Below are 15,114 nucleotides of genomic sequence, written 5' to 3' on the forward strand. Positions count from 1 at the left end.
GTAAAACCTACCACCACCCTCTATTAAAGAGGTTTTCAGTTTAGTGGGGAAAACACCAATAACAACTAGTGTCTGGAGATTTAACAAATTGGGTATATATTTTCAACAGCAGAAGTAATTTTTTATCTAACTTCCAAAAAGCAGTGGCTTTTTTGAAGCACTTTTTGAAATACGGTCTGCTTGTGTTGCTGGTCTCAAATGGGTGAAATCTCGCACCTTAAACAGAAAGACAACAGCATCAGCTGGTTGCTTCTGATTATAAACATGAAAGCAAAATGATATAGGTGATGCTGGGCCTATTGTCTACAATGGTTTTTCCTCATACTTACAGCAAGTGTTGTCTGATTGTGACTTCTGTTCAGAGGGCATATAGAAGAGCTCGTTAGCCGTTTTCTGCCAGAATGACTGGGGACAAAAGTTCTTGCACCTAAAATTATTCTCCTCGAGGTGACTGCCCACGTAGCTACCTAATTCATACCAGAGCCTATGTCCAGGGTTTCCTCTGACTTGTCCGCTGCAGTCTCCCCCTGGCAATAGTACCCTGAAAACTCAGGCTTGTTCCTGAAACACTTATTTCATTTCTGGAGTTCAATGTGCTGTTATTTGCAATGATTTTTTTGGTGCCATAGAATGAAAACTGTAAATTAACATTGAGTAAATCAACAGGGTTAAAAATCCTGTTCTTATTTTGTGGTGTTATTCTGATAGAAGAGACAGATTACTCCCTCCCCCAACCCCATCAAATAAATTCTTTTCTGACAGGTGTCTGCTTTGGCCATAGCCAGTGGAAATGGCTTACTACTTAAAGGAGGGAAGGAGGCAGCACATAGCAATCAAATCCTTCATCATCTGGCACAAGAAGCACTCTCCATTCACGGAGTCAAAGATGCGGTGCAACTAGTAAGTGCCTAGAATTAAATCAATGATTTCTTTGCTGTGGTATGTATAAAAAGTATGGGCAGAACTTGAGTGTTCAAACTGTAGATTGTTGTATTGCAACTACCACAGGTGAACACAAGAGAGGAAGTAGAAGATCTCTGTCGTTTGGATAAGCTGATAGACCTAATCATTCCACGTGGTTCATCACAGCTAGTCAGAAATATCCAGAAAGCTGCTAAGGGAATCCCAGTGATGGGACACAGCGAAGGGATCTGTCACGTGTATGTGGACACAGATGCCAGCGTTGAGAAGGTTACACGAATAAGTAAGCTGGGAGAGGGTGACTTAAATCTCATGGATGTAATTGAACTTGATATTTGGAGTATGCAATATGGTGATGGTAATTGATAATTCATATGCTGTTCAAAATCTTTGTTGTAAATGCTATGTAACCAATTATCTACTCTTAAACCTCAGTCAGAGACTCAAAGTGTGAATATCCTGCTGCCTGTAATGCTCTGGAAACTCTCTTAATTCATCGAGACTTGCTGAGAACCCCGTTGTTTGATCAAATCATAGACATGTTGAGAGTAGAACAGGTTAGTCACTCATACTTGTGTTTTGTTCTGTGCCTTTTTTTCCTAGCACTTTAGAAACATTTGGTCTGGCTGGTGTAACCATGTTTAGTTTTATGATGGCATAACACTTAAGTTATCCGTATGTCTCTTCATACATGTAAATGAACTTACAGAGAACTTTCTCTACTTCTCCACACAACCTCAAGGCTTTTTGTAGAAATGATCTGAAAGCAGCTTCTTCGGGACAGCTATGTGCCGTTATTGGGATACAAATACTTCCTTTTATATAGCGCAAATCATCTTTTCTGCCTTAGAAGAACATATACACAATCCTTTCTCTACCCTTCTTAATTATGACTTAATTGCTGTTAACCTCCCAGATGCAAGGTCTCTTCTTCATTAATTTAGGTTTTTACCCAAGTGAATTCCCTTTCTGTTTTCTCCTTCATGAATCTGCTTCAGCCACATTTTTTAAACCTTTCATCTTGCCTGCCCATTATCCCCACCCTCCTAGTATGTCAAAGGAACAGTGAAAGGCCAGCATACTAATTAGTTGTGTTGACATAGGTAATGTTTTGTCAGTACAGGTAGCAGAGATGCACTGGGAGAGAAATATCCATGAAGTAGTGTGAACTGCACATAAATCAAGGATTTTCATGCAGCAGTGTGTGTTTGGCAAATAGAGTGTACAGGCAGTGATTAATGCAGTTAGATTAGGGAGGCCATATGTTCTGATGATGTTGGAAGGGTCACAGTAAAAGAAGCTGACAGGTAGTCAGGAGCAAGTCCTCACTTGATGAATTTTTCCTTTTTTTTTTTTTTTTTTTTTAAATGTCATTTGGTTGCTTATTAGGAAGGGTAGAGTGAAGGGTGGATCTCCGGGCTTTGGATGGGGGGAATGTGAGGACTAGTACATTTCCACCACTATCCATCCAGCTCCTAATACAGTGGGGAGGATGTTACCTCTGTCTGATATGACCTGACAACAAAAACCATGCAAATACAGAATCACAGACTGGTTTGGGTTGGAAAGGACCTTAAGATCATCTAGTTCCAACCCCCTGCCATGGGCAGGGTGCCTCACAGTAGACCATGTCGCCCAAGACTCTGTCCAACCTGGCCTTGAACACCGCCAGGGATGGAGCATTTACCACTTCTTTGGGGACCCTGTGCCAGGGCCTCACCACCCTCACAGTAAAGAACTTCTTCCTTATATTTAACCTGAACTTCCCCTGTTTTAGTTTAAACCCATCGCCCCTTGTCCTATCACCTCAGTCCCTGATGAAGAGTCCCTCTCCAGCATCCTTGCAGGCCTCCTTCAGATTGAGCAGGATTTTGCAAGTAAAGTAATTTGTAGTTGCAGAAGAAAATGCTGTTCAACAGATACGTTCTTGAAAGCCTTCAAATTTTGCAGACTTGTGCCTTATTTCCCATTTATGTTTGTCTTGTCAAAATTTCCTCTGTTTTGTTTGCATGGGGATTTCTCTGCTGTATTGGTTGTATATTGTCTCTCATTGTTTAGGTGTCTCAGCTGCTGAGATTGTGGGTTGAAAGATAGATAGTTTGATATGCAAAAGAAAGAGGAAGAAGAAAGGGGAAGGGGGAGGGAAGGAGAAGCAGCAATGGACAACCAACCCCAAAAAGCCCATACAAGTGAGGCAAAGCTAATTACTCGTCATCTGCCACAAGCAGACCAAATCCCAGCCAGTCTCTGAGCAATGCCTACTTTCTTCTTCAAAAAATGCTCCCCTCAGTTTGTATTACTGATTTTATATGGCATGTAATATCCCTTTAGTCAGTTCAGGTCAGCTATCGTGGTTCTGTCCCCTCCCAACTTCCTGCACTCTCCCAACCTTTTAGCTTGGGGAATGGGGAAGGGGGTTTGGGGGGCATGAGGGGAAGAGAAAGCCTTGATGCTGTGGAAGCTCTGTTCAGAAACAACCAAAAATACTGGTTTGTTTTCAAAACTGTTTTAGTCACAAGTTCAAAACATAGCACCATAGGGCTGCTGTGAAGAAAATTCACTCTGTCCCACACAGAGTACCAGAAGCCACACTTTCAACTGGAACGCATTGGTATGGTCAGCACCACAAAATGTTCCTGTTATTGTAGGTGAAGATTCATGCTGGCCCAAAGTTTGCATCTTACTTGACATTCAGCCCTTCAGAAGTGAAATCTCTCCGCACAGAATATGGGGACCTGGAATGCTGCATTGAGGTGGTGGACAGTGTCCAAGAGGCTGTTGAACATATCCACAAGTACGGAAGTTCTCACACGGATGTTATCATCACAGAGAATGGTTAGTGATCAGTCTGCTTCCTTAAGTTACTGTTTTAGTTTGCCAGTTCTTGGTGTTAATGTAACTACCTACATTGCAATAGTTATTCTTCTCTTGGGTCTGTAGTAGGCATAACCAACTGGAGGCCTATGAGTTAAATGTGCCTACAGTCCTGTATAGCTGAGAGAAAACATGTTGTGTGGCCCTTATTCACGATTTTAAGGAATATGCTTGAGTGACTGGCCAATGGCAAGTCAGCACATGCTCTTGCCAGGCAAACTGCTTTATGTTCGTGTATTGTGCAGACTTACTGCATCAGAAGGTTTTGCAGGAACATCTGTATCCTGAAGATGTCCTTAGGCCTCTAAAGGCTGGTGGGAATAAGGATTGTAGGGAAGATCAGACTTTATCCACTTTGTCTTCCCATGTCATTTTTATGCCTTGTAAACAAGGACCACAAATGTTTTCTCCCTACCTCTCCCAGTCGTTTACTTCCCACTTCTGCATCCCTAGTACAAAAGCTGCATTGATCTCAATTCGCAGTTTCTTGCCTCTTAGTTGTGAACTTGTGCTCCTTTTTTGCAGCTCTGTGCTGCTCCCATCCCTAGCACCTGTCCCACATGCAGTTCAAACACTGTGCCAGTTAAAAATGTAGCTAGGGCTGCAGCCAAAGGTTGATTCTCCAACCAAACCAAGCCTGGAACTCCTGAGGATCAGCTGCAGTAAGGTCATGTTGATCTGCAGCTGGGCAGATATGTGAGTCAAGCAGACTTCTGTTTCTGTAGCTCCTGCTGAGCTTAAATGAGTGTCGCTAAAAGGTATGCATTTAATACTGTAACCCACTGCCATGGAGCCTGGTGCATTAGTGATTTGCTAGGGAGTGTACTGGAAATATAGCTGATCTTTAATGTTCACCTTGTCACTAAGGACAACTGACCTGCAGCTCTCAGTCTTACACAGAACGAGTCCTCCAGAGGACTAATACGTGCATAATTCTGCTTGAGCTTGCTCAGGTCTTGCATGTTCTATGTTAAACTGGGTTAGTTAGCTGATTTCATGGGGTATTTCTGCACTCCCAAATATTACCTGCAATAGCAATTAAGCTTAGGATTTTTTATTATCTGGAACAATTCCATGTTTGATATTTGATGGAGAGCTGACTCTGTAGTTTAACTGTCTGACTGCAAAATACTGTTTGGGGCAGTTGTCCTTTCTCCCCAGTCATATAACTATCCCTGTTTGCAGGTTCTAGGCAAGATGTAGTTAGAATTGGAGCGCTTTTGCTTTCTTCTAATCTTTGCAAGCTTCTTGTAATATTTGCAGCTCTGTCTACTTGATACGCATATTGTGAAGAAGGTATAAATGAAGATGTCTTAGCCCAGGCTGCTTAAATACTGTCTGATAAGGTTGCATTTGAAAGTTGTTACCTGTTCACTGTACTATGTTGTGTTTCTTAGAGTGCATGATCATTCTCTATGTACTGGATTTTATTTTTCTCTCTGCCTCTTTCCCAGAGAAAACAGCAGAGTTCTTCCTCCAGCATGTGGACAGTGCGTGTGTTTTCTGGAATGCCAGCACCCGATTCTCTGACGGCTATAGATTTGGACTTGGTAAGGGAGAAAATACTGCAGGGACGTGACTGCAGAATTTGCTGTTGTCTGAGAAGTGTAGCAGTCTGAATCCTGGAAGATAGAATTAGTCTCTGATCTTCCTGTCTAATACAAGGTTTTCAGGAAAGGTACCGTAGGAAAAGTTGAAGCCTAGACATTTTATCCATCTGGAACGACAGACAGTTTAGTATCTCTTTCCTGCCAGCACCAGCTAATACTGCTACACAGACTATTAATGTCGATTAATTTAGCGTAGGAAGCAAAGATGTTTTGGATCCTTTAAAGTTCTATCCAATCAGAATTAAGTATGCTGTATGCATGTAGTGATAGAACAATGCAACACAGGATCTGAAACTAGTGAACAGTTTTTCTTTTGCTTATCTTTCTAATGATGCTGTAAGGAATGCCATACTTCATTCCTGCTGGGCTGACTGAGCTGCTGTCTGGTGTGCCAGCCTTGCAGTGTTGAGGAATGAAAGGCAGGAACCAAACCAAGTATCAGTTGCTTAAATAAAGAGGTGCACCTACTCTGATTGCAGAATACAAGGGAAACATTCCTTCCTGAGGTAGAAACTCAGGAATCTCCATAGCAGGCTATTAATGTGTCAGCTGGAACATTTACTGTTCTATTGATTAAAAAAATTCTAGCTAGGGTCTTGCAGTATCTCCTCAATGTGATTAAAAAGGACAGAAGATGAGATTACAATTTTGACTAATGTAGTGTTTAGGAAAGAAAAAAAAAAAAGGATTAAACCATCAGGAAATAAGTCTAAGATCCAGATAAGAGATACATTTTCTTTCACATCTTTCTCTCTAAAAATAACACTGTAGCAGTCAGAAGTGTAAACATTACAAGTTATAATGTAATAGTTAAGCTCCTCTAACTTTTAAATTGGGTAAACGTAACTTCTAGCATTTGGAGGGGAGCAGAGAAAGGCAGGTCACTGAAAGGCGGCTGGTTTTTATATAAAGGTGCAGAACTGCTAAGTGTGAAGTGAACATCTTCTGAAGATTAACTTACCTTTTATCTTGTGTGTTTCCTGCAGGTGCTGAAGTGGGAATTAGTACTTCTCGGATCCATGCACGTGGACCAGTGGGAATTGAAGGACTCTTAACTACAAAGTGGTTGCTGAGGGGGGACAATCATGTTGTTTCTGACTTCTCGGAGCATGGGAGCATGAAGTATCTTCATGAGAGCCTCCCTCTCCCTCAGAGAAATACCAACTGAGAACATGAGGGCAGCGGGAAACCCCAGGGCTATAAATAGTTCCTGGAGATGTTCAGACTTCAGGGCACTCTCTGGGGATGGAGTTTGTTTTTCACCCTCAGGAACATTGTTCTCGGTCACTCCACAGTACAACAAATACCAAATTATCCCATCTGTGAGATTATTTTTTTATTTCGGACTCTGTTTCTTAGATAGTATTTGCAAGCTGACCTCGCTCTTCCCAGAGATAGACTTCTTCAAAACACAGGTAACTAAGGGAAGATTTAGGTACCTGCTGCATTCTTTTTGTATCCCATGTTCCTTGTAACAAATATGGTTAGTGGCAGAGCATCAGTTTTTTGTCTTTGTGCTATTCAGCTGCTGTCTGTTCTGAGAACAAACCAGATAGCTGATGGGGTTTTGTTTGGTTGGGTTTTGGGTTTGGTTCCCCCCCTCCCCCCCTTCTGTCTTATGATCCAAGGCAGCTCGTGAAAGCCAGAAAGCTTTACGCTTTCATTCTTTGTGTTTGATTACTCTTGTGATAAGGGCATAGGTGTTTCAAATGCATAATAAGCTTTTGACCAAGAAACCTTTTATATCTCTTTGTATTGTTTATTATTGTAGATAAATAACACAACTGTCTCCCACGTGAACTTTGTTACCTATTTGGTACCGAAGGTTTATTTTTCTTTGGTTTCGTTTAAAACTTGACCTTCCGCAACCCCTCCTCCGAGACCAGTGCTGCTTCATCACTGTTTTGTCACGGATAACCTCTGCAGACACGCTTCTTCCTCCCTGCGCTGCAGCGGGGAGCAGCGCTCTCGCCGTGGCAGCGGCGCCCGGCGCTGGAGGGCCCGCTCCGCGCCCCCTCCCGCGGCATGGCCATGCAGCGGCACCTCGCTTCCCGTCAGCGCGTGCGCTGACACTGGTGAAGCGAGCGGGACGCTGCGGTAGGTGCGGATGGTTCCGGCCCCTGGAGGCGGCGCGGCAGGGCGCGGCGCGGCAGCTCAGCCCGGCCGTACCGGGAGCGCGATGAGGGGAGCTTTCCCCAGCCTTGTTCTGCCGTGAGGGCCCTGGTGTCTCGGCACTGGGGACACGGACGGCCGGGGAGGGGCGGGCAGGGCCTGGAGCAGGACGGTGCTGCCGGGGCACGCCTATCCGGCATGGCTGGCCAGGCGCAAGGAAGTTTAAAACCGACCGATCGAGCAGAGTTAAGGATGGTCGATAGAGGCACAATAACTGCAAGCCCGCGAGAGGTGCCGGAGAACTGTTACTGGGGAAGCAAGAAGATGGAGTTAAAACCAGCACCCCACCGCCCGCGTACCTGGCGCCGCTCTAAGCAAGTAAAGCTTTCCCTGAGCCTGCCCCCAGCACTGCGGCCCACGTGTCCTCTGCTCTCTCCCGGGGAACCCAGGCACCCGCAGGACCCGCATGCACTCAGCATCCCTCTGGAGTGGGACTGCTGCTCTGAATCCCTGAGGCAACCCTCTTCCTTCCACCTTACATGATTCTCCCCCCCCCCCCCTTAAAACAGCCCCTAAAAGGTCTGAAACCATCCATAAATCCTGTACAAAGCCCCCAGTGATCGTTCCACTCAGCGCCAACACCAAAATACTCCATACTCTGCACCAGCATTTTCACCAACTTCAGAACCTTCCCCAAAGCCTGTTCCATTGCCTCAAGGAATAAAAAAAAATCCTCAAGTGCTGTCAGAATAGTAGCAAGCTGGTCCTGGAATACCCTTTGTTCTCATACAACACATCCTTGGAATCAATTAGGGGCAATGGTAATATCACCAGAAACTTACACAGGAGTTCCACCGTGTTCTAAAATAACTTGTGTTAAAAACTACTTGGTTTTGTCTCCCAGGAGCAGAACTGAGAAGTAGTTAAGCCCTTCCTGCCCTATACATACATTGACTGTATTTGGCTTATCTTGGCCTTGGTTGTTTCTGTTTTGTTTTACCATATATGCGTATGAACTATATGTAATACATTTTAGAGTAATTGGCATACCTGAAGTTAAGAACTCAGAACAAAGTAAACCAGCTGAAGAAAAAATTGAGCATATTAAACTGTTTCTGTCTCCAAACAAGAGAAAACATGTTCTTCCTAGTGAGTCGTTATCCTGATGACTATTAATAGTCATCAGGATAATAGATCACCAACATACAGTTGAACCTTTGCGTGCAACAAAGTATGATACATACATATATTTGTGTGTATATTACTTTATGCACCAGTGAAGTCTTATAAAGAGCTATAAGACACCAAGTTATTTTCTTAAAGTGGGTGTTAGTTAAATGACCAGAGCTATAAAGCAAGCAAAATAGAGAGAAACATCTGAATTGTAAAATTCTCTGGGCAGTGCTGAGAACAGAACATGGAGTGGGTCCTGGGCCCTTTGGTCTCTGTCCCCCTCTTCCCTAATACAGTCCCTCCCTGCCCCACTCTGCACGCAATGCTCTGCATGCAATGCTCTGCATTGTTGCTTCCTTTTCTGCCTGTCCCTCCTTCTATTCCTCTATTGCAGTGTTGTTCATCCCTCCCTTCTTCTCCTTATACCTCCACATTCATCTGCCTATCCCTCTACCTCTTCCTCCTGAAGTCCGTCTTTACCCGCTTCCAGCCCCTCTTACCTTGCCCTGCATCCTGCTGCTTGTGCATCTTTCCTGTTCTAATCCTAGAGGTGCATGCGCGGTGCCCAGCAGCAGCGTGGCAGCACGCTGGCCTTGGGTACTGCCAGTGGTGTGTGCGGGCTGAAGCCACTGATGAGGCGAGTGAGACCCTTTGGCGGATGTTGCTTGCTCTCCCAAAGCTTTTCCCATTGCCCCAGGCCTCCCCCAAGTCCCGAGGTGGCAGCAGCCAGCTGGACCTCAAATGTGCTGTCAGAAGCCCCAGCAGGAGGAGGGTCTCCAGCCAGGGGTGATCTACGGTAATAACAGTTGCTGCTTCTTTGCCTCTCCCAGGGGCCACGCTGGCGACACGGGTGTCTGTTGCTGACTGCATCCACCTCAGGCTTGCGTGAGCTGTCTCTGCCTGGCCTCGCTCTCCTCACATCATGGGGGTGAAAAGGACAGGGGAGCACTTATTGTGGCTGTGGGTAGGAGCTGTTGGAGGTGAAGCTAAGGAGGCCAAATAAAGGTAAAGAAGATGAAATCAAAGGCCAGCCAGCCAGTAGATACTTCACACTGCAGGCAAGAGAGAACCTGTCTCTGGATGAGGACGGATCCCTCATCCTTGTCTGCAGCAGCTCAGACCACCGACGTTTGCCGCGGGGTCTGTATGCGTCACCAGCGTTGCCGTGTAGTGCACAAACGTGTGAGGCAACGTGTCTAGGAGGCTTTGTGTCCTAAGAGCTGTGAGACACCCACATTTTCTCTGAGGTGGAGGGCAGCCTGGTGACTGGAGTTACAGAAGAGGAAGGGAAGAGATAAGGAGAAAGAAGTGTCTGACCTGTCAGATTCTCCCAGTGGTGGTGAGAGCCGTGGTGAGTCCTTGGGGCCCTGTCACCCCTCTTGTGTGTCCTGGGCCTTCCCTGCCCCCCCTTCCTATGCTGCTGTGATTTTTTTTTTTTGTTGCTCCCCTGTACCTCTGTCCCATTCCCTCTCCCACCCTTTCTGACTGTATGCACCTGTCCAGCTAGCTGTCCCCTTTCCTTTCTCTCTTCCTCAGTACTTTTCTCTCTCTCTCCATATCTGCCTCCCGCTGCCCATTACAATTGGTTTTTTCCCTCCAATGCTGTTCTCTCTCTGTCCCTTTTTTCACTCTGTTTTGCTCCCTGTGTCTGTCCTGCAGCCTATCGCTATTTTATTCCCTCTCCCACCCCTTAGTCCTGCTCCTTCTTCTTGTCTTTCTCTTTTCTGTCTCCCATTTCCTCTTTTTTCGCTTCATCTCTCTGTCTGGCTCTCTGACCCTGATCCCCTTCTTGCCCCCAGTTCTCTGTCCTGTTTCATCTTTGGTTTTTTTTGTTCTTGGAGTTTTCTTCTCTCTCACTCTGTCCTGCTCCCTGTCACTGTTTTTTCTCAGTACATCTCTGTCCTGCACCCAGTGTCTTTTTGTCCTCCATCTGTGTCTCCTGATGCCCATACTAGGCTTTATGCCATCTTTGTCCTGCTCCTTATCTGTCACTTTGTCCTGCCTCCCTGTCCCTTTTTTCCTCTTTCTATATCACCTTGTCTTGCTCTGTGTCTCTGCCTTTCTTTGACAATGTGTCCTGCTCCTTGTCCTTCTCCTCCCCACCTCTATCTCCTGTCCTTCTTTCTGTCTTTTTTTCTCTTTCTGTCCTTCTGCCCGAATGCTTCTTTCTCCACCTCTGTCCTGCTCACTGTCCCTCTGTCCCACTTCCTGTCCCCATTACTTCTGTCTCTCTTTCTCTGCATGCTGCTCGTCCTTTCGTTCCTTGCCGTGCCTGCCCATCCAGCTGGCTCTCCCTTGTTCCCTTTCTCTCCTCCTCTGCCCTGCTCCCTGGCCCCTTATTTCTCTTCATCCATCTCTGTCCTCTGGCTCATTTCTGGTTTTAGTTTTTTCCTTCTTGGTCTCTTCATACAGATCTGACCCTTTCTTTATTTCTCAATCCCTTTGTCATGTTCCCTCTCCTTTTTCTCTCTCTGTCCCTGTGTCCTGTGCCCTGCCACTGTCCTCGTCTCTCCCTTCTTCTTCCTCTTTCTTTTCCCCATTTTTTTTTTTTTTTTTTTTTAACACACTGTGATATAAGTCATATAATTTGGGATTTCTGTTTTTCAGGTGACTTGTTGCAGACGTCCTGTGGTGCTCAATAGCTACCCCCCAGCTGACAGGGCTGACGGGGACCAGGGCCATGGTGCCCTGGGGCAGCTATCCCAGCATGGGAATGGAGGGGGAACATCCCAGAGCAGAGCCTGAGCAACAGCTGTGGCACCATCCTCCACAGCCTGTGGGACAGGGGCTGCGGGTGCTGTCCCTCTTGTCTCTTCCTAGCACAGCCCCCCCCCCTTTTCTTAGGGATGCGTGTACCTGTGTAAATGGCGGTTATTAAAGTAATGAAGTAATGAGCTGCTCCTTGGGGCAGTTTTTCTCATTTTTTGCAGGTGTTTTCTGGAGGGGGTGAAATAAAAAGGGGGATGTGGGGGAATCTGGGGGAGGATGGTGTCATTTGGGGCACCCCAGTGTCACTGGGCGGGGGGACGATGATTTGGCAGAGGAGCAGGTGAGGATGGGGTGGGTCCCGTAGAGAATGTTGGCCAACAGCTTGATTTGGGTCCGATTCCTCCAAACAGGGACCTTCTGTGACAGGCTGTGCTTGTGGAGCCCAAAAGTACTCCCACTCCTCCGATTCTGGGTCTGCACGGGCGGTGGGGGATACCCACACCAAGTTTTGGAGAGAAAACCATCCCGTTTGGGATCTGGGTGGTGGTGGCGGTGGTTAAAGCGTTTTATCTCAAGCCACCAGGTTTGTCGCTCTTACCTTCTGGTTCTCTTCCCCCCCCACCGGCGGGGGGTGCGGAGCTCCGCTGCCGTGCGCAGCACAGGCGGAACCCCCGGCGCTCCCCGGTCGTCCGCTGAGCAGCGTCTTGTCCGTAAACGCACCTCTCGGCTTTCCCCTGTTGTGGAGCGTGGGAGGAACAGCCCCAGACTTGTCCCGTCGTCAGCAGCAAAGGCGTGGAATGGTTTTTGGTACGGAGGCGCCGGGGACAGAGAAGAGTCAGCCCTGTCCTCAGTCGGCAGTTGGTGTCCCCGGAGGATGTAAACCGAGCGGGTGAGCGGCCGCTGCCCAGCCCGTTGCCTCCGCGGTACCGAAAAAGTGAGCAGGTGCTGCCATCATGTGGGCAAAACTCGGTACTGCAGGTGGCGGAGATGGGAGGGGCGAGGAGCGGTGCCGGGCGGCGCTCGCTGCCGCCATCATGTGGGCAAAACTCGGTACTGCAGGTGGCGGAGATGGGAGGGGCGAGGAGCGGTGCCGGGCGGCGCTCGCTGCTGCCATCATGTGGGAAAAACCGGTACTGCAGATGGAGGAGATGGGAGGGGCGAGGAGTGGTGCCGGGCGACGCTCCTGCTGCCATCATGGGGGGTTTGCAGTGCTCATATGGGGGTTTTACGGGGTCTGGGGCGGGTTTTTTCGGGCGTCTAGGCGCGTTTAGGATGGTCTGCTGGGGACTTTCGGGGGTCTGGTGGACGATTTTGGGGGCTTGATGGGGTTTAGCGTGTTCTGATGTGGGCTTTAGGGGGCCTGGGGGACGATTTTGGGACTCGGGGGGGATTTAGAGCTGTCTGCTGGGGGCTTTAGGAGGTGCGGGGGATGATTTTGGGTGTCTGGGGGGGGGGTTGAGAGTGGTCTCCTGGGGGCTTTAGGGGGTCTGGGGGACTTTTATTGGGCATCTGGGGGGATTTAGAGTGGTCTGATGGGAGCTTTAGGGGGTCTGGGGGGTTTCGAGTGGTCTGATGGGGGCTTTAGGGGGTCCGGGGTGGGTTTTTTGGGGTTCGGGGGGGGTTCGAGTGGTCTGATGGGGACTTTAGGGGGTCTGGGCGGGTTTGCAGTGGTCTTATGGGGGTTTTAGGGGGTCTGGGGCCGGCTTTTGGGGGCTTCTGGAGGGTTTAGAGCTGTCTGAGGGGGGCTTTAGTGGGTGTGGGGGACGATTTTGGGGGTGTGGTGGGCTTTCGAGTGGTCTGATGTGGGCTTTCCGAGATCGGGGGATGATTTTGGGGGTCTGAGGGGGTTTAGCGTGTTCTGATTTGGGCTTTTGGGTGTCTGGGGGACGATTTTGGGAGTCTGGGGGAATTTAGAGCTGTCTGCTGGGGGCTTTAGGAGGTGCGGGGGATGATTTTGGGTGTCTGGGGGGGTTTTGCGTGGTCTGCTGGGGGCTTTAGGGGGTCTGGGGGACCTTTATTGGGCATCTGGGGGGATTTAGGGTGTTCTGATGGGAGCTTTAGGGGATCTGGGGGGATTTAGAGCTGTGTGATGGGGGCTTTAGGGGGTCTGGGGGATGATTTTGGGTGTGTGTGTGGGGTTGCAGTGGTCTTATGGGGGTTTTAGGGCGTCTAGGGTGGGATTTTTGGGGTGTCTGGAGGGTTTAGAGCTGTGTGATGGGGGCTTTAGTGGGTCTGGGGGATGATTTTGGGGGTCTCGGGGGGTTTAGAGTGGTCTGATGGGGGCTTTCGGTTGTCTGGGGGACGATTTTGGGGGTCTGGGGGATTTAGAGCTGTGTGATGGGGTCTTTAGGGGGCCTGGGGGACTTTTATTGGGCATCTGGGGGGATTTAGAGTGCTCTGCTGGGAGCTTTAGGGGGTCTGGGGGGATTTAGAGCTGTCTGATGGGGGCTTTAGGGGGTGCGGGTGATGATTTTGGGTGTCTGGGGGCGTTTAGCATGGTCTGCTGGGGGCTTTAGGAGGTCTGGGGGACCTTTATTGGGCATCTAGGGGGATTTAGAGTGCTCTGATGGGAGCTTTAGGGGGTCTGGGGGGATTTAGAGCTGTGTGATGGGGGCTTTAGGGGGTGCGGGGGACGATTTTGGATGTCTGGGGGGGTTTAGCGTGGTCTGCTGGGGGTTTCCGGTGGTCTGGGGGAAGATTTTGGGGGTCTGGGGGGGGTTTAGGGAGTCTGGGGGACTTTTATTGGGCATCTGGGGGGATTTAGACTGCTCTGATGGGGGCTTTAGGGGGTCTGGGGGGTTTCGAGTGGTCTGCTGGGGGCTTTAGGGGGTCCGGGGTGGGTTTTTTGGGGTTCGGGGGGGGGTTTCGAGTGGTCTGATGGGGGCTTTAGGGGGTATGGGGCGGGTTTTGAGTCGGGGGGGGGATTTGGTGGCCTGGGGGGGCGGCTTTAGGGGGTTTACAGGAGGTTGTGAGGAGTCTGAGGGGGTTTTTTGGGTCTGGGGGGGTGTGTGTTTGAGTGTAGGGGTTCTTATAGGGGATGTGGGAGGGGCTTGGGGGATATTGGGGGTTGTGGGGTATTTTGAGAGGGGGTTTTAAGGGGTCTTAGGGGGGGTAAGTTCTCCGGGGGTCTTTAGGGGGTCTGGGGGTGGTTTTGGGGGTCTGGGGAGGGTTTTGGCGGTGCTTTTGGGGTGTTTTGGGGTATTTAGGGCTCCTTTTTTTCTGTGTTTTGGGGTATTTAGGGCTGATTTTGGGTGTTTTGGGCTGTTTTGGGGTTGCGACACCCCAAATGGAATAAACCCCATCACTGCAGCCGCCTCCTGGTGTTATTTATTTGGGGGGGAGGGTCTGGGGGGTTCCCAACCTCTTGGGAACCGTTTGGGGGGGGATTTGGGAGGGGTGTGTTGGGGTGGGGGGTGTGTCCGGAATTTGCCCCCTGGTGCCGAAACCCGGGAATTCGTCGCCTGGAGTCGGGTGAACGGCGGCCGGAGCGGCAGGATCAGCCCGGCGGGGAGGACGCTCCCGGACCAGCAAGGAGGATGGAAGCCCTTGTGAAGGTCGTATCACAATTACATAAGCAATGGGGTATTGATTGTAAACCCAAAGATTTTACTCTTGCAGTTGCAAGGCTTTTGCAAATTGGGGTCATTGACCAGCCGGTGGATATTCTCCACCCCGAAGTGTGGGACAAATGCACTAAAGCGTTAGCCGAGGAAAC

General features: G+C 48.7%; 1 protein-coding gene across 6 annotated transcripts in view; it reads left to right on the forward strand.

Moving 5' to 3' along the window:
• Positions 1–11,587, forward strand: part of ALDH18A1 (aldehyde dehydrogenase 18 family member A1) — a 41,875-nt gene extending 30,288 nt beyond the window's left edge. For 5 of the 6 annotated variants that reach the window (XM_030486352.2, XM_030486355.2, XM_030486350.2 and 2 more), the window contains exons 16-22: positions 763–900; positions 985–1,204; positions 1,357–1,478; positions 3,570–3,756; positions 5,250–5,345; positions 6,392–7,895; positions 11,298–11,587. In XM_030486352.2, coding sequence (XP_030342212.1) covers positions 763–900; positions 985–1,204; positions 1,357–1,478; positions 3,570–3,756; positions 5,250–5,345; positions 6,392–6,573 — 945 coding nt within the window. In that variant the 3' untranslated portion in view covers positions 6,574–7,895; positions 11,298–11,587. The remainder of the gene's footprint in view (positions 1–762; positions 901–984; positions 1,205–1,356; positions 1,479–3,569; positions 3,757–5,249; positions 5,346–6,391; positions 7,896–11,297) is intronic. The other variant, XM_030486357.2, reaches the window with a different exon arrangement.
• The last annotated feature ends 3,527 nt before the right edge of the window (positions 11,588–15,114 follow it).

The sequence above is a fragment of the Strigops habroptila genome, chromosome 5 (assembly GCF_004027225.2).
Source record: "Strigops habroptila isolate Jane chromosome 5, bStrHab1.2.pri, whole genome shotgun sequence".
Taxonomy (NCBI): Eukaryota; Metazoa; Chordata; class Aves; order Psittaciformes; family Psittacidae; genus Strigops; species Strigops habroptila.